The sequence below is a fragment of the Seriola lalandi genome, unplaced genomic scaffold (assembly GCF_002814215.2).
Source record: "Seriola lalandi dorsalis isolate HSWRI2012SDOR001 ecotype SW California unplaced genomic scaffold, Sedor1 jcf7180002054908, whole genome shotgun sequence".
Classification (NCBI taxonomy): Eukaryota; Metazoa; Chordata; class Actinopteri; order Carangiformes; family Carangidae; genus Seriola; species Seriola lalandi.
In genome coordinates, this window is record NW_019525460.1 from 674,839 (window position 1) to 700,934 (window position 26,096).

Genomic DNA, 26,096 nt, shown 5'->3' on the forward strand with positions numbered 1-26,096 from the left:
AATCTAAAACTTATATAAGTCCTTACTAACCAGACTCATTACTGATAGAACATTTCATCCACTCCTTAAAATGTTTGGAAGATACTTAGTTTTCTAAAATATTACAGTGAAAATTTCAGTCCAGTTTTACACTTGTGTAACTGGTAGCAGTTGGGGGGGGGGGTTTTAACCTGACAGTTTTTTAGCTCCAACCGGGAGCCTGGAGCTAAAGTGACTAATGTTTAACAGGTCAGTATGTTGATGTTGAATCTCCCCAGTAACAGTCGAACCACGCTCATCATTGGCATACTGTACCTCAGGGTAAGTGAATAAAATCTCTGCCTGCTATTTGGAAATTTAGACCGTAAATATACATTTAACCTTTTTCAAAAAATGATTAAATGTGGTTTATGTAAACAGGTACGTAGAGTGAGACTTGCACTGCTCATCTTTTGGAATTTGAGATAATGCCCAACAAAGCCCAAGAGGTATGCGTAATCTGTTTTCGTTTTCACTTCCATGTATCTTAAATCAGGAAACATATTTCATCATTTTTAAATCATTTTATCTTTAGGTGATTGTGTATGTCGTTGTGTGTGTTTTTTAGGATGCTGTAATCAACGTGAAGACACTGCAGGAGATTTCAAGTCAGCTTGGTTTTGAGTGGACAGTTTTGGCATACGAGCTTGACTTCAGCAGAAATGAGATAGGCCGGTTCCACACCAGCTCTACAGAGAAGAGTGTCCAGGCCAGAACCATGTTGGAAAGCTGGTACAGTCTTTGTGTGTGTGTGTGTGTGTAACTTGGTGTTGTGGTGAGATTTACATGAGGCATACAGGGGTGTTTCCTGAATTAACACCTGATCAGTAAGACAAGGGGGTACTCAAGGGGGTAGCGTTCCCATCATTCTGTGCAATGTTGGCTTACATGTGTACCTTTAAAACCAGCTGTTTTCCTGTGGTCTCCTACACTTTGACTTTTGGGCTTTTCTCCACACTACCTGTTTCCCTTCCTTGGTTCACAGGTATGAGAGGTCATGGGACAAACCCAATAAGACCAAGCTGCTGCAAGACGGTCTGGAGCGAGCAGGCAGGCGCGACCTGGCTGAAAGGCTGCGCTGCCTCCACTGGGGCCACCAGAAGCTGAGCCGCAGGGTGGAGCTGCCCTCCGCCTTCCCCTTCCTCATCACAGTGCATAAGACCATCCACAACCAAGACGCACTTCGCAGAATCAACGACCTCAACCGTAGATACACTTAAGGCTGGCTGAAAATGCAAAAAATAGCTGTGTCTGCGCCCACAGTTCTTACTTTACAAGCATGTAGTAGGCTATACTCCACACTGTAAGTAATCTGAAATGAATAGAGTGAATGTCACTGAACATGAGAAGTATGGGGCGTGTATATTGTCATGCCACTTTTCCTGTAAAAAATTAAAGCTTTGCAATAAAGATGAAAAGCTAATTCCTAGGACTCATCTCAAATTCCCATTATTCCATTAAAATGCTATTGTTTTGTAACAGTACAGAAGCAAAAGTTATTCAATCTACAGTGATGTGTGCTATTGTACAATGTATATATTAAACTGTGCTTCGTAAGTGCAGTGAGGTTTTGGTATTGCAATATTTTTGTGCTAAAATATGTTCTGACATCACAAACGTGTAGATTTGTTTGTGAGTTTAATGGTTAGTGTTTGGTTGTTTTGGCATGAAGTGCTCAGTAACATGTATCAGAGGGGAGAAGCAGAAATAGTAAATAAATTTGAAATGAATTTTAATTCAACTAAATGTAAATACATCACGTGCATTCAAAATTAAAAGTTGGGGAAAAAAATCAAATAATTAAATTTTAACATTAGCACAGGGTGTTGATTCATCGACAACCAAACATAAATTGACCTACTTACACAAACCAATAAGAGACGTGAAATCTCTTAGCAAGGTTGTGTGAGCGAGCAGTGACCCACAGTGGAAGCCAGGCAAGGTTGCCTTCAAAATAAGAGACTACACTCTCTTCATTTTGGTTTAAAAAGACTAATTTGACTTGTAGAAAGAGGTAAACGTGCAGACTGAAATCAAAATCCTTTAAGGACTCATCGAAATAAAAATGAAGTGAAACAAAGAAAAATCCGTGCAACTCTTGTGCACAAAAAGATGCTTTATTTTTGCAATTTCTCTCGGAAAATATAGTTCTAACATTGGCTAAATTGACTGTTGTTTTATTTTAGGGAGACTGCTACACTTAAGGCAGATAACAGCGTTAAAAAAAATCAATGAAAATTGACACTACTGTTACAGCGACCCTCGAGGTTTAATCTGAGGATTATCCCTGATTTAAACGCGACATTATGATCATTTGGAGACCGAGAACTGTTGGCTTCCAGACGCACAGCGGACCGCTCAGCTGTTAAGTCGCTGGTAATGTGTTTTTCCACAGCATATGTTTGATTTTCATTTTGCAAACGCGTGTGTCATTATCAGCGCGCAGACCCTGTCGAGTATGTTATTTGAAGCCGTCGCCGACGTAAATTAGCAAATTGCTCACCGAAGTTGCGGCTATGGCTTCGGCGCTGAGTTGTTTCAGTGGCCCCGAGGTGCTGGAGGACGTGAATCACGCTCGGGGTTTGATGAACGAGTTGAAGTTGCTGTACGACTGTCGGCTGCTCGGGGATGTCACCATCGGGGTCGAGTGCGAAGAGGAGTCTCTGGAGCACAGCGGCGAGTCAACCAGAGGTGACATTGACCAACTTTTCCTGTGTAGCCGCAACGTCCTCGCCGCTGCCAGCCCGTACTTCAAGAGCATGTTCACCGGGGGGTTGAACGAGAGCATGCAGGAGAGAGTGGTCATACGCGGGGTGGACGCTGAGTCCATGTCTGTTATCATCGACTATTGCTACACAGGCAGGGTGACCATCACGGAGGGCAACGTCCAGAGGCTGTACGCAGCGGCCAACATGCTGCAGCTCGAGTACATCAGGAAGGCTTGCTCCAGTTTCATGACAAGGAGGCTCGACCTCTCCAACTGTGTGGGGATACTGAAATTTGCAGACACCTATGACAATCCTGAGCTGAAGGAGAATGCACAAGGTTTCATAGCCAGGAACTTCAGCCAGGTGTGTAATGGAGGGGAGCTTTGCGAGCTGGATTTGATGCAGTTAAAGGAGTTGTTGTCTCTGGACACTTTGGATGTGGACTGTGAAAGGAAAGTATGCTCAGCTGCTCTGCAGTGGATCGAGGCTAATGCACCACAAAAAAGGGAGGATGCATTGCAAGCACTCAAATGTGTACGCTGGAACTTGTTTACCGAAAAGGACAAGTGTTACCTGGAGAGCCTCATGGCAAGGCCTTTAATCGAGAAATACCTCTCAACTTTCTTTAACAGGTCCACAGAGGAGAGCTGTGGGATGCCTGCAACGCCGGATGTACCAAAACACAGAATAGGTGTAAGTGCAAAAGAAATGATTCTCTTCTTCGGCCTTCCCAATGACAACATAATGTGCTGTGACCCATACTCGGAGGACCTGTATTTCATGGCTCCTCCTTTGGAAGATCTCAGCAGTCAGGATTACAAACGTTCCACCATGGAGTCCTTAATCGCCTGTGCCACACCTGAAAACAACCTGTACCTAGCCTCCCACCTTTCTAAGCACTTCTGGCTGTATAACCCTGTGCTTAACAGCTGGCAGGAGTTGGCAGAGAGGCAGCTGGGGAGGATACACTCGGGGATGGGCTACCTCAATGGCCACGTGTACCTTTTAGGAGGAAGGAATCCAGTGACGGACACCAGACTGAAGGAGGTGGAGTGTTACAGCGTCCAGAGGAACCAATGGACGTTTGTGGCTCCTCTGCCTCACTCTTTGGGTAAAATGCAGGTGGTAGCATTGAACGACCACCTGTACGTGGTAAACAAAAGGAGAATGCTTTGCTACGATCCCAAGAGGAACCGCTGGCGCCACTGTGGGTCACTGAGAAGAGACAAGCTTCACAAGGCCTGCGTATTTCAGGACCAGATCATCTGTGTGTGCGATATCCCTGTGGTGAAAGCCTACAGCCCGACCAGGGGGGAATGGAAGAGGTTGGGTGACATTCCCATTGACAGTCGGGCTCTTAATTACCAGGTGATCCAGCACAACAACAAGCTGCTCCTCCTCACTCAGACTTTACTGCAGCACAACAAAAACAGGGTCCTCATCCATGAATACGACCCAGCCAGGGACACCTGGAAGAATGTCATGGCAGTGTATGTCTCCACCCTGGGGCCTGTGTGCGTTTCAACACGCGTGTACCCAGCATGCCTGGGCTCTGCTCACAGCTTCTCTACAGAGGAGGACGATGACAGTGGCTCCAGTGCTGACTGGGACTTTGATGGGTTGACAGACGCAGACTCTGACTCTGGCAGCTCTAGCTCTTTCTCAGATGAGAACTGGTAGTGAAATGTGTTACTGTGTCAAAGAACGGTTTAACTTATTTATAATTTAATGGATTTTGACAGGGTTCTGTCTGCAAGGAGAGGTCACAGAGCCAGATTGAATTCAGTATTAAAATCAGTCACAGAGTAGAAGCACAAGCCATTTGGGAGTTGAAATATGTACATGTTTTATTTTATATCTCATCACAGCTCTGGCTAATGACCATTCACAGCAGAAGCAGAATTGGTTTCAGTGTTTCCTTTCGATCGTTTTCCTCACATTTAGAACAGATGTCAAGAGTCAAGGGTATTGTGCCTCAATTTGTATCATGTCCTGCCAGGAGGAAGGACAGCATGATGCCTGGAAGGGTCTTGTAGACTCTTGTTTACACAATAAATTAAGACAAATACATGATAGAAAAATAACTGTTCGGCTACAGGTTCCTTTATAGAGTGGAGCATGTAGCGTCATAATTTAGCACGTTAATAAAGGCAGCTGAATGAATCGTACTCCAGAGATGCAGTATTACACTTCCGTAAAATTTGACCTACAACTTTACAACTTTTCAATTACAACTTACAAGAGACGGATTAACAAAGAAGGGTCAAAATTGAAGCAGCAGACGCTTATGTATCCTGACTTTTTGTCTCTATGGTCACGCTTTTAAAAACAGTGGGATCCTGTTCCTTCCATAATGCACTGGTTTCCAAAATGAGCCTTTGTAGGGTAGCTCCACAAGTTGACAGAAAAATGTGAAATTAAACCAAAGTCTGATATACCTTTTTACCACAGAGACATTTTAACTTGTCGAACACAGGTGTTACTCATGAGATAATTAACTGCTGTATTGCACTGCAATAACTGCCGGAACTGAGCCATCGTTAATGTAATTAGTTCCACCTGTGCTTTTCCTGCTATGACAACTCAAAATGTCAGGTGTGAAAAGGTCTGTGAATCTGATTTGAAAGTGATCTGATGCTACACCAAGGCTATCAAGACACATTTAGGAAGCGAAATGACATTCAAATACAAGATTAACAGACTTCGGCAGGTTGGAAAAAGAGCAACTGGGGATGTTTATCAAGCAAATCCTGAATACAAACACATGCATCTTGTTTTTGAGTTCATTTTCAGTATAGCAGGGAAGGCTTGTTTCTTTTTTGTGTAAAATTATATGACAAAAAAAAAAAAATTATGAACCACTGCCATCTTCAACACCCACATTTTTCACATTTGCCATTTGGAAAGCAGGCTGTCTGTTAAAAATGTGTGCACTACAAACACAAGCTGAGATACCCAGGTGATGTTACTTGTGAATTTTTTTTAGACTTGACAAAGCTCTTCCAGAGCTACAGAAGATATTATGTGAAACTGTTTGCACATGCTGAGTAGTACTCCCCACGATAAGTAAATTAACATGTTTATGTTAAATCAGTGGAGGGCCCCTTTAATGCTTTAAGACTTAGTGCTTGTGTTGTGTAATATAAAAGAAATATTTGCTAACAACATGTTATTTAGCTTGAATACAGGAGCACACATGCTTACGATCAGTGTAAAATCCTGACTGATTTTGGGGACATCAGGCAGCTCAAGTGCCTCATGTTAATGACACGACTGGTCATTTACAGGGCTTTAAAATTTGCTGTCCTTTTTTATGTTGATGATGCACATCGAGATGTTGCACACAACCAGCGTTGTGAAAACTACTGTATGAAATGTAGAAGCCAATGTACTGTACACTCACTCAGGTTTAGGCTGAAGCAAAAGCCTGTATGCCATGATTGAAATTTTTTTGAGATGTAGTGAAATTAGGTAGCTTTGGCAACAAATTATACATTTTATTAAATTTATTTGAAACTATTCTGTTATGTGTATGTATGTTTTTGTATCTATTTTTTTTTTGTAACTTAACATTTATGTTATAATCAGAAATCAAAATTCACAAAGTGTTTTCAGTATTGTTTGGTCCTGATTGTTTTAGTTGGAGGAAATCTTGTCTGCATGTATGCAACTGTTGCAAAGCCACTGCCTTCACAAACTACCCCATACACTCAGTTACCAGTTTATAATCTGTGTTTAAACACACTGAAGTGTTTTTGCTTCTCATTCATATTAATATTGTAGACTAAATATTAGAAACACCTCTCGGTATAATGCAATACCACAAACTACAGCCTCCAAAATGTCCATAAAGTTCAGTCAACACCTCTCTAAACAATAAACATAAACTTTCATGAAGGTAGGATTTAATACAGGGCTGTTGTATTGGACTGTATGTTTTAGCTAGGTGTACCTAACAAACTGGTAAATGAGTGTAGGTCTCACCATTGTGTCTGTATGATGGACAGTTGAAGTGTTATATTTTGAATGTGTGTGTGAGGGGGAAGGGTTGATTGGCTGTGGTAACACGTGGCCTGGATTGTAAAAGCTGTTTTAGTGTATGTGTCAAATAAACATCTGTTTCTGATGCAGAAGAGCATTTGTGTGTATTTTTCTTTTCTTTTCCAAAGTTTATGGCCACAACATGTTGAAACTGAAGGATGCAGATCAATAGATGAAGACGACGATGTGTGAATATTGTGAATGTAATGAGGTGGAAAACGGTATTAATTGTATGTACTACAGTCTTTACTTCATGATTTGCAAACATTTTTAAACATGAGGTTGAATATACATGTTGTACAGTTTGGTTTGTTGTTGATTAAAGTGTCTGAATAATTCCATAACATGTCATGTAAATTGCGAGATAAGAAAACAAACAATTTTAAGATACTTGTTTTTACATATTTTACTTGAGTACTTCCATTTTATGCTACTTTATACTTTCAGAAGCAAGTATTACACTTTTTATTGCACTACATTAACTTGATAACTTTAGTTATTATACAGATTCAAATTAATATCACCACATATAATCAACAAATAAATCATGATGTATCATTAAAGGTTAAAACTAGATAATATTTTAGTGCTCAATTGTTTAGTAATCAATCCTGCAGTTGTCCAAGCTCTGCTCTGATTGGTCCAGCCTGAGAATAGTTTGATTCTCAATCATGCAGATCACAATCACCTGAGTGATGAATGTGTTTGTGTCTATATATTGGATGTTCTGCTTTGTGATGATGATTTGACAGTGCCTGATGAAGATCTCTGGTAGACTGAAATGTTGCTCAATTAAAACTGCTGGGAGCTACTAGCACAGTGTGTGGATCTTTTGTCTGTTTCTTGTTTCAAGATTTTATTGATCCGCAGTGGGAAATTCACAAGCTACACAGCAGTAGCCTATTTAAAATTAGTTGTACCCTTCTCAGCTGCAACATTAAAGTGATGTATACATTAATGTAATTCAATAATCAAATAATACTTCTATACTACTTTTACTTACTTAACTACTTAAAAGATCTGAATACCTTCCACCACTGTCCATAAGAAAATAAAATATAATAAATATTATTATTATTACAAAAAATCGCCAATATGTTGTATAAATCCGGCTAAAGTGGTGAATAACGTTTTACAGTGTGCAGACTTAGATACAGTCTAAGGTCCAGACAGATCAAGGCAATTATTTGTGGTCTCACATTCTCGCGATATTTCAGCACCGTCCACCTCCAGACTGCGAGATGATGAGCGATGGCAATAGAAAACAAACCTGGGGTGGAATTTGACACAGTTTTCAGTCGAAATGACTCTCTAGAGCTCTCTTCGCACCACGATTATGAAAATGTACAAGCTCGCATTTTTAAGATAATAGTGATAGGAGATTCAAATGTGGGAAAGACGTGTTTGACTTACAGATTCTGCGGGGGCACTTTCCTGAAAAACCCGGAGGCAACGATCGGAGTCGATTTCAGAGAGAGGACGCTGGAGCTCGGTGGGGAATGTATCAAGGTGAGATGAACCATAAACACACACCTACAGTTTAATGTCACACATACCTTATCTTCCTGCTTAATTAACGCAGCCATCTGTCTGAGCTAAGGCTCATAAGTGGACGCCAAGGAGAGCCTGACCTGGAGCCTGTTCTTAGATATTCAAAGACTGGTGATGGCACCGTTTCAAAACATTGATTTCAAAGAGATGGGCCTTACCGGTCTGATAGGCTATATGTCCTACCACCTCCCAGTAAAAAAAAATCACTTCATAGACATTACAAACCTGCAATATAAGGTAAACAGCAAAACTGGACCATTAAGATTTTATCTTTGAATCTGCGAGTCAGATCTGACTTTTAATTTTCCACTACTTCTCCCACATTATTGTTATAGTGATAAAGAGACAGTGGACAACTGTAGCATGGGAGGGTTGCTAAAACAATGAGAATCTGTGTGATGACATGGAAGAATCTAAATTGAAATTATAGTGATTTCTGTTCTTAGATCAGCCACTATATATTTCAAAACTGTGGACCATAAACGAGGCTGGACAAGACCTGTGGAGCTTCTTCATGGTAGACTTGGCATAGGAGGAGAACCACAGGTGAAACTAATATCTCTGACAGTGGCTCAGTTCCATAGTAAGCCAGCATGGAAAATACCAGGACCCAGAATCTAGCTGACCTAAATTTAATGTAGTTGCTTTAATATCATCAATAACACCTGTGCTTTTCCCGCTAAGATCAACCATAATGCCTTTTTTTCAAAGCATACATTTTGACATGTCATAGGTCAAGCACAGGTGAAACTAATAACATTAACAATGGCTCTGTCTGTTTGAGCCAGCATAAATAATACCAGGACCCTGAAACCGAAGCAGCTAAATGGAATCTAGCCATCGTTGATTTAATTATTCACACCTTTTTGTTTCTTACTGTGACACTGTGGCTTCTGTGAAAAAGGCCTGTCTCTTTGCCGCCAGCAATCACATCTATTTAAAGAATAAAACATTCATTTGAACCTAGATTTGGCTTATTCACCCAACGCTCTTGTCATAGACATTGAGCTAGATTGTGATATATAATATTCTACAATTTTCTTATTGTCTCCAAATCCAATATTGAATAATGTTATCTGTGTATAGCTTATTCCCCTCTGCCATAGGCCTTCACATTTGGGCCACACTGTTGCATTGGGTGACATGTCCCTTCATTACTACACATTGTACTGTTTTTTGAGTCATTCCCACATACACCATACAGACTCACAAATGTCCCATATTTTATATTGCATGAATCTGTGCTTCACCAAAGTGCACCATTTACTTTTGTTAAAACACTATAGGAAATTAGAAATATATTATATATATATATATATATAATATATCTTCAGTAGGACAGTAGCTGACAAACAAAACAGGCGAGGGAAGTCAGTGAGTGTTGAGAGTTGGATTAACACATTGTTTTTCATGTTTTCCTGGGATTGTTTGATAATAAGAAAACTATAGAATAACCACCCATTTAATAATATTAATTGAACATTATTTGAATGTTTGCTTCTATTGTGGTAGTTGCAGATCTGGGACACGGCAGGTCAGGAGCGCTTCAGGAAGAGCATGGTGGAGCATTACTACCGCAGCGTCCACGCCGTCATATTTGTTTACGACGTGACCAGCCTCCCTTCCTTCGAGAGCATCCCTGAGTGGATCGAGGAGTGCAGCCGACACTCTGTGGGGCCCCTGGTGCCCCGCATCATGGTAGGAAACAAGTGTGATCTGAGGGACCGCCGGGAGGTCCCTGCGTCGGCTGCTCAGTGTCTTGCCGACAGCTACAACTTCCCATTGTTTGAGACTTCAGCCAAAGACCCTGCTGAGAAGGAACATGTTGATGCTATCTTTCTGACTATAGCTTATAGACTGAAGAGCCACAAACCTCTGAGACTGAAGCAGCTGAGTGAGAGCAGTTCAAGGCATTTGTGGAACCAGAGAGAACAGGAGGCAGCAGCTTGTCAATGCTGAGGTCACCTCCATCCTGTATTGAGAGCATGAACGAAGCCTTCAGAGAGAATAATGGTGCTGAGGAAAGCAGCGTTGAACCGGGCTTCCAAACAGAGACTGAATTCAGAAAGGCCTCTTAATAAGATAGAAAGGACAGAAGCTTACTATAATTTTACACTTTCCCCTACCTACTGCAAGGCACAGGTAGTGACAGTATGGGTAATAGTGTATGTATACGTTTGCACAAAATTAAAACAACATTTCAATGAAATGCATGAATGGATATGGAGTTATAACAAGTATTTGTAGCTCAAACTGCACATAAAAACACTTTGAGTACGAAAACAGCATTGCAGAATGCAATTTAGTACGTAGACAAATTATATGCAATCAGACGTCTAACAGCACTATACCTTATCTACAGAATTCAACACAGACAGTAAATTAAGGGAAAAACAGATTTCAATGGGCATAAAGGGACCAATAAGGTAAATTAACTGTGAAGAGAACTGTGCAATTATTTACTTGAACAAATGTTTAGAGTGATATTGCAGCATACGTTTTGATTTTGTTATTGAATGTGTATTTCTCAATACAAGCATATTAAGCTTTGTGTCAGCCCATCCACCATTACAGTTTTTTGTTGAGAGCTCAGTAAAAACAAGAACACTAATGACAAAATGTAGCTGTCTTTTGGGACAAAATGCAAATCCACATAGTTCACTTGAAATGCATGAGTGAACACAAGCCCAGCGGTTCCTGAAATTCATGTTATGCCGTATTTATGGTGTGATGAAAAAATCACATCTGACTGACTTTTGTTGCATGTGTGCAATAACGCAAACACTTTCCAACTGTATGGAGATTTGTGACAATGTAACGCTGCAAATCAATAAAAGTGGTTTTATCTCTACAATTTTAATTTCTTTAGGTGTTTGGTCTTTTGTATGTTTGGTGTGAAGAGTGTAATAACCATACTTTCTGGCATCTTAGGCAGCTGCGTCAGTCAACATTGCTCATTCAGATAACACACTGCATTTCCTACAGTATTCTTTTCTGTGATCTAAAAAGAAATAACAGGTTATTGCTTCAGTAAGTACAGGGCACAGCTATTGTGATTCATCTGTGCACTTGATGAACTGGACAGTGTCCTTGCAGAATGCCGAGCATCAACACACATTATTTCATTCATATTGAAATCATTGCATGTTTCAGGTTTGATGACAGATTTGCCAAAACATGAAGACTTGTATGAGGAATCATATGTTGATATTTTTGCATCGAAAAATGCTTTTTAATTAATTTATCATTATTATTAGAATTAGTATTAGTAGCAGTAGTAAAGCGTTAGAATTATTTTTGCTAAATTGAAACTTGCATTACACATGTTCAAATTATAATTTACTTATAATTACTTGACACTAATCAATTATAAATGCATATAATATGTATAATAATGTTTTTTCTATTAGCTTTATTTTATTGGATAACCAGAAGCTTCATCCTAATTTTAAAAAAAAATTAATGTTGAGAAAATGTTTTCTCTACAAAGTCCATTTATTAACTTCACAGTGTCTGGGCCAGTGTCTTGTCATGAAATCGTAGATGTTCAAATTTTCCATCTCTCTGAGCACTTTAAGGGGTCTCTCATCTATGTTGGTAAAATTTTTTAGGTTTTACCACCTACCTGTGGTCAATTTATGCATAGCCATAGCGTCGATGATATGTTTTTGAAACCCTGTAAACTAGCAACTTTCCTCGTTGAAATGATCTTTCCCCAACGGTTTTTCGAGATATATATGAAACCTTGGAAATATCTCCAAATTGAAACGAAATCAAATAACCTAGTGTGCCATTAAAATAAACAACTCACTTTACAATATCCGCTCTCTGATTGCTGTGACTTCCTCGATGGATGAGCACTTATGAGGGAGCTCATGTCTACCAGCTTGTATTAAGTCCGTGAACATAGCACAGAAACCGAGCTGTCTGTATTCTTAACGCGGCGTCTCTCTGCGGCCATGGTAACACTTTCCTCAATACCGGACCTCTGATTCAAAAAACTACACAAACAAGTGCTTTTCATGCAGGTATGAGCATTACCATCACATTGGATATGTAGTTAAAGGATATAATTAAGGTTGTTGGCCGGTCGTTTTTGTCTAGCTGTATATTTAACACATGCTGGGAGGATTAAGTAGCGTTTACGTTATTTATTGGTGCACGATTCGTTTTGTTTTATGTCTGTGGCCTAGCAGCAAGCTAACAAAAGCTAACGTCGGTAAGATGGCAGGGTGTAGACAAGTAAAGAAGCTCATTTGAATAGTAGCTTGATTTAACCGTGTTGTGAACTGTCTGCGATAAACATTTAAAATCACACTCCCTGAAATCAGATGGCTTAACTACCATGTTTTTGACCACTGCAGTAGCTGCACCTGACTCGCATGGAGCTGCATCATCGTGTAATGACTAGAATTTACAATGTGGTTTTGACCTAGTTTAAAATGCTGTATCACGGGTAAAGCAACATATTTTCATGTCTTTTGAATTTGATTAAGGTTATTGGTGTCAATGTAACACTGAACCCTTTAGTCTGTGTCTTAGATTTAGATCACAAAACAAGTATATTTTGAATATTTGAGAATATGGTATGTGGTAACATTACACATTCTGCAGCTGTGGATCAAGGACCAAAGCCCTGATGTGTTGATGTGGTTTTAAAAAATTCTCAACGTCATCCATACGAAAGGTTGTGCATATAACTATATACCTAATTGGACCAATTCTTAGACATCTGGAAACCTGTTGAAACTATTATTGGGAAATCGGGCGTTTAAAGTGATGAACTTATAGTCAAATGTTACTGTGGTTAAATGTTTTATTTACTCTGTACATAAACGTGTGCATTGACAGTTTAATACATACACCCAGCTAAAACTCTTAACTCCACAGTAAATCACTCATCATGGTTATAATGTTCAGTTTGTGTAGAGATCTTTTCATTCAACTTTATGCTCGTTTTGTAGTTGAACTGTATTATTGTATATATGTATGTCAGACATTTTTTATTTAATTATGTTGTATTTTATTTGGGAATAAATACGAATGAGTGAGCAGAAGAGTTCGCAACAAAGGATCTGGATGCATCCAGTAAGGGTGTGGGTCTGTTTGTGATGAGGTGATGGTTTTGTGCAGGTGTTTGTTTTGCGCACTTTAATGTTGACCGTCAGTGTTACTATCTGTATTATAATTACCACACCTGTGTTGTACTCTTGTTCTTTAAATGGGGAGATGAGGAAGATACAGGTGTTAAGAAAAGACATATTTTATTAGGTTACCAGTGTTATTTAAGTTGTGTGATTTTTATGATTTGAATCTCCATTAATGTTAATTACTTATAAAATGCTAATGAAAATACACAAATAAAACTAACTAACCAACATTTACCCAACACCATTGTTTCAGTTAAAGTAATGACCTCTTTTTTTTCCCTCACAATATAGCTATTATTCAGCATGAATTTGGCAGAGATATGTGACAACGCCAAGAAGGGTCGTGAGTATGCTTTGCTTGGGAACTATGACTCCTCCATTGTGTACTACCAGGGTGTCATTCAACAGATCCACAAGCACTGTCAATCCCTCAGAGACCCTGCACTTAAAGTCAAATGGCAACTGGTGAGTTCCCCAAATTCCTGACCACACTATGTTCTTACACACGTTAGTAAACTGTCATTAAAGGGAAGCCCTGGGGAGCTACATAGGTAGCATTAACAGGTATATGATTGTATATAAGGAAATTTATTCTGTTTTTTTAATTAATATTCATTTTTAATTTATCTTAATGTGTGTTTTAATTCAGTGTTGGACTTTTTGTATTTGTGAATAATTGACTGCTGTCTGCAAGCCAAATAGCCCTTCTGTAACATTAAGGCTTTACTATAAACCCAGTATTGTTTACCACAGACATCTACACACATCAACTGTTGTATTTCAGTAGGATGCAGTGCTGATGTAATACTCTTCTTCTTCTGTTTGTGATTAGGTCAGGCAAGAACTCACTGAGGAGTATGAGCAGGTGAAAGCCATCATGGGAACGCTCGAGAGCTTTAAGTCAGAGAAGCCAGTCGACATCCTTGCACCTCAATCTGACGAAAGACCCGAGGATCCAGCAGTTTGGCCCCCTCCCATCCCTGCAGAACACAGGTGTGTGTGTGTGTGCGTGCGTGCATTTTGTTTTATTCTATTTGGAATAAGGAAGCACTTTGAAGTATCAAGACAGCTATTTTGCATAATTTATTTCATCTCTACCAGCACAATGTGACTCATCATGCTGGATTTTTTTTTACTATCTGTTCATTGAAGTGGACATACCAATCTTTACCAGCACAAAGAACTAGCAGAGCTGGTTTAAAGTTCATGTCACTCTGTGGGAACATTAGGCACACATTATTATCACTATTTCCTCAATTGCAAATTATCATGGTGTGTCCTACTCTTATCCATGTGTGTAGTTTTAATCCTGTGTGCGTGTCTTTGAAGGAATCCTGTTGCAGTGAAGCGTCCCAACAGTGCAGTGAAGCAGCAGAGGAAGGACTCCCCGGGTCTGCAGCATCGAGGGGCAGGACCAGGAGGTCGCGGTCAGGCCAACCTTAAACCAGACCGACCGGGATTCAGAGATGCCCGTGGCACAAAGGCCAAAGACGATAAGGTCAGACTGCAGATGATGATTAGTGGTTGAGTGAATGGATAGATGAATTAATCAATCTGTCCCCAAAAATACCTGTTTTTGGTTTTATCTGTCATTTTTCCTTCTTTCTCCTCTCAGGGAAAAAAGGCCACTGGCGACGGACCAGGGGATGTAGAGCAGAAGAAATTTGATGCCACAGGATACGACAGTGACCTGGTGGACTCACTGGAGAGAGATATTGTGTCCCGTAACCCTAATGTACACTGGTATGGTAGCATACACACACATTCTTACATGCTCCTTTTACACTTTGTGCTGCAGGGGCTGTTTAGTTCAGCCCTGCTGACTGAATTCTCTTGTTGAACTGTAGGGATGACATTGCTGATCTGGAAGATGCTAAGAAACTGCTGAGAGAAGCAGTGGTGTTACCAATGTGGATGCCTGACTTTTTTAAGGGCATTCGTCGCCCCTGGAAGGTATACACACACACACACACACACACACACACACACACACACACACACACACACACACACACACAAATGACTAAGAAATCACAGAGATCAATAGAGGCACTTGTTAAAGGAGTGAGCATCTCACATCGTGCTGTGCTCAAATCTGAACGTATGTACTTGCTGGTGTTTTAACATCCAGCCATATGGCCTTACAGAAGGTGATTGTAACACGCCCACCATCTTTGTAATCTTCAGCAACTCAATATGAGACTCCTGCTGCCTGTTGCAACAGCTGCACTTTCACACTAAACCGGCCTCTTTGTTCAGCTGCACCAACACTACTTACACTGCAAGTCAGTTATCAAACATTGTGCCAGAGCATGTTGTTTCACATGGTGCATCATTCAGGCAATATTGAAGGGAAAATCACTACTGACTAGTGATGGAAAATAGAGACTTACAGTGGACTAGTTAAATAGATAGGAGACAGTAATACAAGCAATCACGTGTGAACCAACTAACAGATGCGCATTTCCACATTGATAATTTCAAGATCATTTATCTATTGTTTCTGCTTCAGTTGTCTTTACTGAGCTGAGGATGTTTGTGTCACACATACAACACATCAAGAACAGAAAACTTCAATCTTAGCATAAAAGGTTTGACCCAAGGCAGCAACAACACATACAAGTTGCTGTTGCAAGCAACCGAGTGACTGCAGCATAAAATAGTAGTAATAGTATAAATAGTAATAGTAATTTCCTCCTCCAAATATAAAGGGATGTAGTCTTTGACAGGAATTGTGTTTCAAATATTGAAAAAAATAATTTTCTTTTATCATAAGTCTCCGAGCTTTCTAACCGTTTCTATAACAACAGTTAATAAGGAATGATTTACATCTGCCCAGGGAGGTTTAAGTTTTAGGATCTATCCTAACTCTTTATTGTAAGTAACCTGTATGGTGCTATATGTTTGCATCACTAGCAATGGGCCTGCTCAGTCACGCTACCTCTCAGTGTCTACATGACTGAATGACCAGTCTGAGCTGAGCTTCATCATGTGAGGCTTCTTCCCCTTAGGCCTGCCATGTGAGGGTCAATACTGTATCTTTTTTTTTCACAGCAGCACAATGCTTTCCATTTGTCCGACATATGCGTGCATAATTGAACTCTTTACTCGGTTAAGATAGGTGCAGAGCTCTTTCTCCCTTCTTTTTCAGATTACTGAAAGTACAATAAAATGAAGGATTAATACGTTGTAGAAAAAGACATTTTAAGGTCACGACTGTTAAAGTGGAACACAGGTAGGCAGACGGTATTTGTTTCATTATAGCTGACATTTAGTATAGAGGTCTGTGCTGCATGGTTACTGCATGTGCGCCCTCCCACTCCCACCTGCTCCTGCTGAGATTCTGATAAATCTCTAGTTGCATAAGTTTTTTTTTTTAAAATTGAAAATCTGTCTGCCCCATCCCGCTGTGAGTATAAGACACATTAGTGTATGGATTCTGAAGCAGCGGGGACTACAAATGCATGAAAATGTAAATGTAATCTCCATAGCAACACGCACAAACCACATGCCAAAATGTCAGCCATCAGAGCGGCAGTGATGTCTGACTAATGTTAACAAAGGAGATTTGCATCAGGGATGGTAATTTTGTTTAATATTACTGGCATTTAAACAACTGCAAATCAGTGTTGCTTCTGGCATTAGCTCTCTCTCTCTCAAGCTTCAATGAATCAGCAATGAATCAGCACAACTTGACAGTAATTTTAGATGTTTTCGACAAACTGGCAGCAAGTTGTTATCATGAGCTATTAGCTGCCAAAACTGACGGAAACAGCGCCCTTTTTTTTGCAATTTTGTCTCTCTCTCTGTGGAGCATACCCTCAGGTACACAAGTAAATTTCACAATAAATAAGTAACTCAGGTTTACCAATTATGCAAAGCAAAGAGCAGTGATACTTGACACTTTTGCTTATTTGCAAGAGATTGTATCTAGTTAGCCAGAGAAAAATAAGTCTGATCAGATCTGCAGGCTTTCAGTCATGTAGAAGCAGATGAAGCGCTCTCTGCTTTCTCAGATTTTTTGAGCTGCCTTTACTTGTTTATCAGCCCAGTGGATTTAAATGCTACGCGTCCTTACTCATACCGATGTTTGCAGGGGTACTGAAGTGAATACACAGTTTTCTGACAGCAGCAGGAGATAGTTTGACATGTCTGCAAGTCTTATGTTAATCTAGATTTTCACAGTGATTGCTTCTGTGACTATCAGAAGTTGCAGTCACTGCTTGTCAGCCCGAAAAACATCTCTGTGTACATTTGTTTATGTGTCTTAAGTTTAACAACAGTGTGTTTGTCTCAGGGTGTGTTAATGGTTGGCCCTCCAGGGACAGGGAAGACCATGTTAGCCAAAGCCGTGGCCACAGAGTGTGGGACTACTTTCTTCAATGTGTCTTCCTCCACCCTCACCTCCAAATACAGGGGCGAGTCTGAAAAACTTGTTCGTCTACTGTTTGAAATGGTACGTATACATGTGGGTATGTGGGAGGTAGAGTGGGTCATCTGTTAATCACAGGGGTGGTGATTCAGTCCCCAGCTCTGTCCACGTGCTGAAGTGTCCTTGTGTAAGACACTGAACCCCAAATTGCTCCTGATGGTCAGGCAAGCAGGTTGCATGGTAGCTCGCTGCAGTCGGTGTGTGTGGGTGGATGAATCAGAGGCAAATTGTAAGGCACTTTAGACAAGCGCATTATGTAAAAATGCTGGTCTATAACGCAAATGTCACAATACAAAACAGAAGCTCGAAACCTATATTTATATTCCTCTGCCATCTAACATAGGTCAGAAATATATTTGTGATGTTATATGGTTACGTTACATGGCTATGGTTATGTTATATAGAAAAAGTTTCTTAAACTATTTTTGTTTCTTAGGCCCGGTTTTATGCACCAACAACCATCTTCATAGACGAGATTGACTCCATTTGTGGCAGGAGAGGGACATCTGATGAACATGAAGCCAGCCGCAGGGTCAAATCAGAACTTCTGGTTCAGATGGATGGTGAGTGGAATAGAGTAGTGGGCAGGTGAAGCTATGAACAGTTTTCTGATAGAGATTTTTGTGGAGTTAATGAAAAAAAAATTAACAGAAATTACATCAGAATTTTAAATTGTACAGTTAATACCTATGCAACACAGCTGCAGTAATGTTTCTCCCGTGGTGTTTGACACCGTTTGGATGAAATCTACTATATTACTCAATGTGTTCGATGTAATATATCTGAATCTGTAAAACTGTAGAAAGCTCACTACTAAAATAAAACTATTTCAGTAAGATATCCTGGATTCCAAGATCATTATTTGTGCAACCAGGTGTGGGGGGAGCGCTGGAGAATGATGACCCCTCTAAGATGGTGATGGTTCTCGCTGCCACCAACTTCCCCTGGGACATTGACGAGGCATTACGACGACGCCTGGAGAAGCGGATCTACATCCCCCTGCCCACAGGTGACCTCATCACCTACGCACTGACAGCACAACAAAACAAGTGAATCTAATATAAGAGTAATTAATATTGATTCACACTGTGGACTTACTGATGGTTCAAGTGTTTTATTTACTTAACTAGAGAGTACACAAATATCCAGTTCTCTGAAATTGATGTTCAAATGTGTCATCCTAATATCTGATCGATGCTGTGTGTGTGTAGCTGTTGGTCGTGTAGAGCTTCTAAAGATCAACCTGAGGGAGGTGGAGGTGGCTGCTGATGTGGACCTGGACCTCATTGCTGAGAAGATTGAGGGCTACTCTGGAGCAGACATCACTAACGTCTGCAGGTGTGTGTTTGTTAGTGTGTGTATGCTTTTACAAAAAAAGTACAAATCAGTAGAATTACATCAACATAATTGTCAGTTTATCCTGCATCACCGCTGTGTTTAACACTGTTAACATTAGCATATTACATTAATAGAAAAACAACTTGAAAATGTCTCCATGTAAAAAATATTTATATCACCACGCATCACTATTGAAGAAATTTGCCCTTTTTTGTTTGTTTGTTTTTTTAAAATAAAATAGCACTCATAATGACAGACTTAGGTTGTGTAAAATTATTTCCAGTCTCCATAAATTCAGAGAAAAAGCTGATTTTTACCTCAAAATTACATTATTGTTCCTTTTCCCAATCACCTTCTAATCAAAATGTTCTTTCTCTGGCTTTCTTAAAGTTCAGTAAACCAAGTTGCAATGTCTCTTACTAATCAGTTCTAACTCTTTATATAATCATGTTAATTTGTCGTAATGTACATAAGCTCATAGAAAGGGCTGTTACTGAACAATCAAAGTCTAAACCCTGAATTTTTACACACACATACAAAGAGTAATTACATACAAAATGATTAATCATTAGATCATCGGGTCATGTTTCACTTTCTGTTGTCATCCGTTCTTATCAGTGTTGTAGCTGCCTCTCCACACAGGCGCAGGATTTTTTGGGGCTCACATATACACACATACACACACACACACACACACACACACACATACATATACACACAAGCTTAGATACACATTCACACCACTAGAGCAAGTAGAGTAATGATTGATACATGTTTAGCTTTATCGTTACTTTGTGACACACACCATAGTCAGAATATAGCAGTGAATAATAAAAATAATGTTTACGTTTATGTTTAATAATTGATTTAGTTTAACATTTTTCTCATGGGCGCCACTGGTAGCTTTCATGGAAGAGCATTCCTGTCTATCTCTACTGTCGCTATAGAAATAAAGGAGAGATGCCAAAGCAAATGTTTTTAAAAAAAAAAAAAAAAAAAACATTTTTCTCATAACCATCCTGCCCTTGGTGTGGGCATCCATTCTACCATAGCTATGGTGGGAATGGCAGGTATTTTATCTTGCCCAAGTTGTCTGTGTCTGCCTATCTCCAGCTTGCATTGTTTTATTGACCTTGAATGTGTGTGAATATCATCCACACACAGCCTGTAGCCGACAGGATTTAATCATAGCCTAGACTCCATCCCTTTTGACAGGAGAAAAACTCTTCAAATATGGAATTTATAACAAGAGCAATACTATTTGAAGTATGCATTGTTTAAGGGGTACATTTCTTTCAATTAACATGTGTGATGAGTAACAGTCGTCTGTCCCGTGCCTCTCTCTGCTCCTGTCTTTACATGTGCGTCAGGGATGCGTCCATGATGGCAATGCGTCGTCGAATCCAAGGCCTGAGCCCTGAGGAGATCCGAGCTCTGTCCAAAGACGAGCTGCAGATGCCTGTGACCATGGAGGACTTCACCCTCACGCTCAAGAAGATCTCTAAGTCTGTCTCTGCTGCCGACCTGGAAAAATACGAAGCATGGATGGCTGAGTTTGGGTCAGTATAGAGAGCAGTTAAAGAAGGAACTCGAAGCTTTGGAAAGTCTGAAGAGGAGGGCCTCAGGAGTGTATGTCAAAGAGCTGAGTAAACTCCAGTATGTGAAACAGGATGCACATCAGGGATCAAGATAATACAGATACTCAAGTTCACTTGAGTCAACGGAGACTGGTGCCTTTGAGAGAGCATGATGAGAACTGTCAGTGACTTCACTCCTGCCCTTTCATGTATTCCCCCCTCGTTATTGCTTCGACACAACTGTCCGTGTAGACACTGTCAATCATCCAGCTGCTGACTGACAGGTGACCTGAGGAGGAACTTGTCTTACACAGGGAACTTTTAATGTAAAAAGTAGCCTAATACACACAGGTAGACCAGGGAATGTACACTAGTTTTACTTAAATATTAGGCCTCATGCAAGAACATTTTCAGATTCTGAGCCTAAGCCCCTCTTACTAATTCCTAGTCGGCTTCCCTGAACTACACAAACTCGTCATAAATTGCTTATTTCAAACTGATGATTGTCAACTGTCAATATGTAGGTGAGCATTTGTGAGATTTGGGTAATCAGTGCCCTTAAAAATGCTATGTAAGAGTCCCAGTTCTGCTCCATTTGTGGGCAAGTTTCATCCACAAAATTTTACCAAAGAGTAAAAAGAAGACCACAGAGCTTCAAGATCATGTGGTCATTTTAGGAGACCTGATACAATTAGACAATCATAATACAGCCAGCAACAACACGTCATCCGTCTAGAATCATATTGTGACAGAAAATAAGGAGGATATAGATGTTCGACTGTCAGGTGCAACAGAGGATGTTCACCTGGGCAGCAATAAGCACACCAACACCGACACAGCTGTTTATGTGAGAGAAATTTCCCTTCAAATACAATAAAACCTACCAAAATGTGGTCAAACCTCTAAATCTGCAAGCCATGATGTTGGTGATTTGATGAACACAATATTAATTTTTGCTTTGTTTATTATAGTTATTTATTTTAGTTGGTCATCTGCAAATTCCTTCAGATTAAGGCATTATAATAGGGGCTGTACGTGACTTGTATGACAGGACAAGTCTGGACCACAAGTAAAATTCATTTGTACTTAAAAAGTACAAGAAAATTGTGGCAAAGGTGAAAAATGAAGATCGTTTGTCACAAATCACTGAAGAACAAATGTGTTAGTGCTTGTTATTCTTGCATGAGGCCCGTTGTCTTGAAGAACTGTATGTTTGAGCACTACAGCCTGTGTATTTCCTGCTGACTGAACACACTTGAAGAACCACAATGTCTGTTATGAAGTGACTGATTATGTGTTTGTGTTTGTATGTTTTTTTGTTGTTGTTGTTTTTAATATCTATTTTCAATTTTGGTTCAATTTTAGCTCTGTTGAGTCAAACAAATGTAGTCAGGCTAAAATAACATGTCTATATGAATTGTTTAGTAATGGACTAATCCTTAACTGCTTAATGGTTCCTGTATTTTATGAATTCTATTAAATCTATTGATCACCCTAAACTGAGTCAGGTTATGTCTTGCCGTCTGTTTCAAATTTCTAATGAGCGATTCAGAAGCTTTTTGCTGTAATGCCAACAGTGAACCGCAATGTCTTTTGAGAACTTAAAAAAAAAAAAAACAAATTGGTCAGGAAAGAATAAAGTTTCCCTCTGAATGTTGAAATCTCAGTCAACTCCATCTCCATCAGTCAACCACAGTGTTTCTTGGTAAGATTTAGAAATGTGGACAATGTGTAGATTGGTCTCTGTGTGTTTGGAGCAGGGTGAAGCAGCATCATCTATACGTACATTTGCCTGTTATATCATCATCAGTATATACATACTGACTGTTGCTTGTTTTGTGTTAGGACAGTCATAGTTTTTGACAAAATACACCATGCCCCCTGTTGTTAAGATTTTGTGAGACGCTTTCTGTCTCTTTGCTGTTTTGCTTTTCGTTTCTTCTGTATGACTCAAACACTCCTACATCTTTTCTAGGTCAACAGATGCGCATTTGACGTTTGAAATGTCTTATCCTGCTTATTACTTTTCAAATGTAGGACAAATAGCACACAGCACTCTTCTCCGTGCTGGTGCTCAAATTAATTATCACTCTCGACTGTTTGTCCTTTGATTAATCTAAAACAGATTTTACAGCAGGTGGCTTTATTGTCGAGCAGTCTTTGTATCCTCTAATTTTGCAGCACCCACATAATGGATGGATGGATGGATTGATGGATTGTATTGTAATAGTGTTATAAAAGACGACAAAAAAATGTTTTTTTTGTTTTTACTGTTTTGAAAGCAAAGCATTTTCCAAAAGCCTTTAATGAAATCTGATTCTTCCCCATGATATAACACAGCTGCAGCTGAGCATTTCAGTATTGTATCACTGTCCCCATAATCTATTGTTAGTTTGCAATGTGATCTATAGATATATAGCTAAGAAACAAAAGTATTTTTAAATATTTACCAGCTTCATGACCGACCTATAATAGCACACAGTTTTATCCTAAGTATAATGTATCCTGGTGCCCGCTGTCTACTAATGAAGCTTGTAAGATGTGACAACCAACTTGTCCATTGTTGTTACACTTGTTCTTGAGGTGAGAGGTGTTTCTATTATCTTTTATTATCTATTGACTTACAAAAATAATAGGAACACCTGTCTAAACAACATTAACCTGTGTGTTCCCAGAACCCTACAACCATCCTCACCACTCATGGTTTGTAAACCTCATTTTTGGTGTTTATATGATATATGATCCAACACAAGCAAGTGGGTGATATTAAACAGGCCTTTCACAAGCACATCTTCCACAGCATCCACATTATGTACAATAAAAGTGTATGCACACATTCCTCTTTGCTGCTGGGTTATTTACTCAGACATATTGACCCCACAATAGCATAAGAGTCTGCAGAGAAAAATGTCTAACACTTAACAGGTTGCAATGTTTGATTTCACATCTTTTGGCTGAACAAGTCAAGAGTGTTTTAGATGAAAACAAGGACATTTGTTTGTACTGTACCCCAGCATCCACAGCCCGCCACCTGTGCCTGTGAGGATGGGTGGATGAGGGCTCTGTCATCAATTCTGTCGAGGGCATCAGAGGAATGGTGTGAAGGTCCTTCAGGCTCTGGGATACCAACTGTTAAAACACATTGGAGAGCTGGAAATAGAGGAATGCTAGCCTTAATCAATAATGTATGGGAGATTGGTTGTCTGCCGGAGGAATGGAAACATGCTGTAATAATCCCAATTTAAAAACCTGGGAAGCAGCCAAACAAGCTTAGTTCTATTGCCCTGACTTCAGTAATATGTACAATAAAGGAACGGATGATAAAAGACAGACTGGTACAGAGCAGGGGCACTCAACAATGGACTCTCTCCTTAAGGAAGATATTGTTATCAAGAAAGCTATACTGAAAGAAGCAATAATGTCAGTACTTCTTCACACTGAAAATGACAGAGATGGAAAGAGTACTGGAAAACTGTACACAAGTAAAACTACTGTTACTAAAAAGACATTTTTATAAAAGAAGAAGTAAAATTACTTGTGTACCACGACCACTGTCAGTGTCCCTGATCAAACACTGCCGTGTTGCGTGACCAACAGGTGTATGCTGGAGCGGTAACTTCCGGGGCAGCTAAATAAAGGCAACACGGAAGCTCTATGCTCAATCCCCTACACCGCCCAACTTTTACCTTATCGCAGAAATAAAAATGTTTACAGCCTGGTACATAAAACTGTTGTACAGTTAATCTCAGCCTTAATTACAACTCTACTGTGTCGAAATGTATGTATAATTTATGGGCACGGCCGCTTACAGTGTTAAGTGTCTGCCAGCTGTCTGCAGGCCTCACCTCAGCTAATTGAAGTCACTGAACGTGACCTCTCGGCTGTGTCTGTGGTGCCGATGCCTCTTGGAGAAATTTTCATGCAAATCGCGTACAAATAATATGGCTTGGTGTGTGATGAATTGACTAATAGAGCGTGAGGAAGTCTGTGCTCCTGTATTTTGAGGTGAGTGAAATTATGGCATCATTTTTATTTTAGCGCTAATAAGCAGGTATTGGTGTCTGCTCACCGTACCTGCCCTGTTAGCTTAGCTTGTTTACTAGCTTCAGTCGTGCCTTCTACGGTCACTTCTACCGCGTGCACCATCTTTACGCTGTTTGTGTTGATGATCCCTGCTGTGACTACAGAGCTCATTCAGCTCAGTGTTTGAAAACTTGGAGAAGCTCAGTGAGACCAGAGAGACTGAGTTGACTGGTTATATTTTGTGTTGAGAATGTGCGAGCAGAGACGTTGGATTTACAGCAGGTGATTGAGGGATTTGTGTTTACTAGTAACTGAACTGAAAGAAAAGCATTTAGCTAGGTTTTAGCTAGTTAAGCTAGCTTTTAGCTAGTTAAGCTAGCTTTTAGCTAGCTGAAAGACAATAATGAGAGACAGTCGAAATAAAATGAGTGTTGTGCCATTTTCCATTTCACATAATGCTCTTGTTTAATCTTAGTTTGTAAATCCAGTGAATCCCAGTCATTGTCGACATGTGTGAGCTTTTTTGTTCATGAACTGATGATGAAATGACACACCTGCCCAGGAAACATTGAGTAGCCAATCTTATCCAATTAATTTTTAACCCCCAAAATGTGGGCTCTATGTGTATAAATTGCTCCCACAGTTCTTTCTATATTGATGTAAACTTACTTGAAGCTGAGACTTTGCACTTAAATGTAGTTTCTGTTATTTTATTTCAAACTAAATGTGCTGAAGCTCACAGCCTGAAGAACAAAACAATGTGTAACTGTCCAAATACTTTTGCTCTTGACAGTATTTTCAAACCAATGCTTGATTGTCTGTAGCACTTCATTCAATTGTACTTCTGTCTTAACAGGTGCCTTTTCAAGATAAATCTAGACAAGGAACCAAAGTGGAGAAGAAAAACTAAAAAACAGCAATTCATCAATCCCAAAGCTCTGTCTTTGATGACAAACATTACCAGCTTTCAATGGAGAGAATAGAAGGTATCAAGGATGCACACACAGTTTCTCTCTCTCTCTCTCTTGCTCACTCTCTCTCTCTCTCTCTTTCTCTCTCTCTCTCTCTCTCTCTCTTACTCTCACACACATACTCAGTCACTCTCTTTCATACACAGACAGCTCACAAATATAAGCAAGTGTCAAACCATTTCCAGTTGAATTTGTTCATTTGGATATTTGTAATGTTTAAATGTTCCGATGTTCCATTGCAGGTTCATTCTGCTTTATTATGATTTTTAAAAAAAAAAAAAAAAAAA

General features: G+C 39.7%; 4 protein-coding genes across 5 annotated transcripts; all 4 read left to right on the forward strand.

Annotated features, from left to right (window-relative positions):
* Positions 1-398: 398 nt before the first annotated feature.
* Positions 399-1,359, forward strand: LOC111673022 (p53-induced death domain-containing protein 1). The gene is made up of 3 exons (XM_023430629.2): positions 399-467; positions 587-750; positions 1,004-1,359. Exons 1-3 carry the CDS (start codon positions 447-449, stop codon positions 1,236-1,238), a joined length of 420 nt encoding a protein of 139 aa, XP_023286397.1. The 5' UTR covers positions 399-446; the 3' UTR covers positions 1,239-1,359.
* Positions 1,360-2,129: 770 nt separating this feature from the next.
* kbtbd7 (kelch repeat and BTB (POZ) domain containing 7) lies at positions 2,130-6,859 on the forward strand. The gene has a single exon (XM_023430625.2). It carries the CDS (start codon positions 2,535-2,537, stop codon positions 4,404-4,406), a length of 1,872 nt encoding a protein of 623 aa, XP_023286393.1. The 5' UTR covers positions 2,130-2,534; the 3' UTR covers positions 4,407-6,859.
* Positions 6,860-7,999: 1,140 nt separating this feature from the next.
* On the forward strand, positions 8,000-11,178 carry LOC111673030 (ras-related protein Rab-33B). 2 transcript variants are annotated; one of them, XM_023430650.2, is made up of 2 exons: positions 8,000-8,276; positions 9,831-11,178. In XM_023430650.2, exons 1-2 carry the CDS (start codon positions 8,019-8,021, stop codon positions 10,275-10,277), a joined length of 705 nt encoding a protein of 234 aa, XP_023286418.1. In that variant the 5' UTR covers positions 8,000-8,018; the 3' UTR covers positions 10,278-11,178. The 2 variants fall into 2 exon arrangements, with proteins under 2 accessions (XP_023286418.1, XP_087025846.1); XM_087169720.1 differs by having other exon boundaries at positions 9,837-11,178.
* Positions 11,179-12,224: 1,046 nt separating this feature from the next.
* On the forward strand, positions 12,225-22,314 carry katnal1 (katanin p60 subunit A-like 1). The gene is made up of 11 exons (XM_023430624.2): positions 12,225-12,346; positions 13,760-13,933; positions 14,301-14,461; positions 14,798-14,966; positions 15,084-15,211; positions 15,316-15,421; positions 17,766-17,924; positions 18,337-18,463; positions 18,775-18,909; positions 19,112-19,238; positions 20,609-22,314. The coding sequence occupies exons 1-11, from the start codon at positions 12,341-12,343 to the stop codon at positions 20,805-20,807; spliced, it is 1,491 nt and encodes a 496-aa protein (XP_023286392.1). The 5' UTR covers positions 12,225-12,340; the 3' UTR covers positions 20,808-22,314.
* Positions 22,315-26,096: the final 3,782 nt, after the last annotated feature.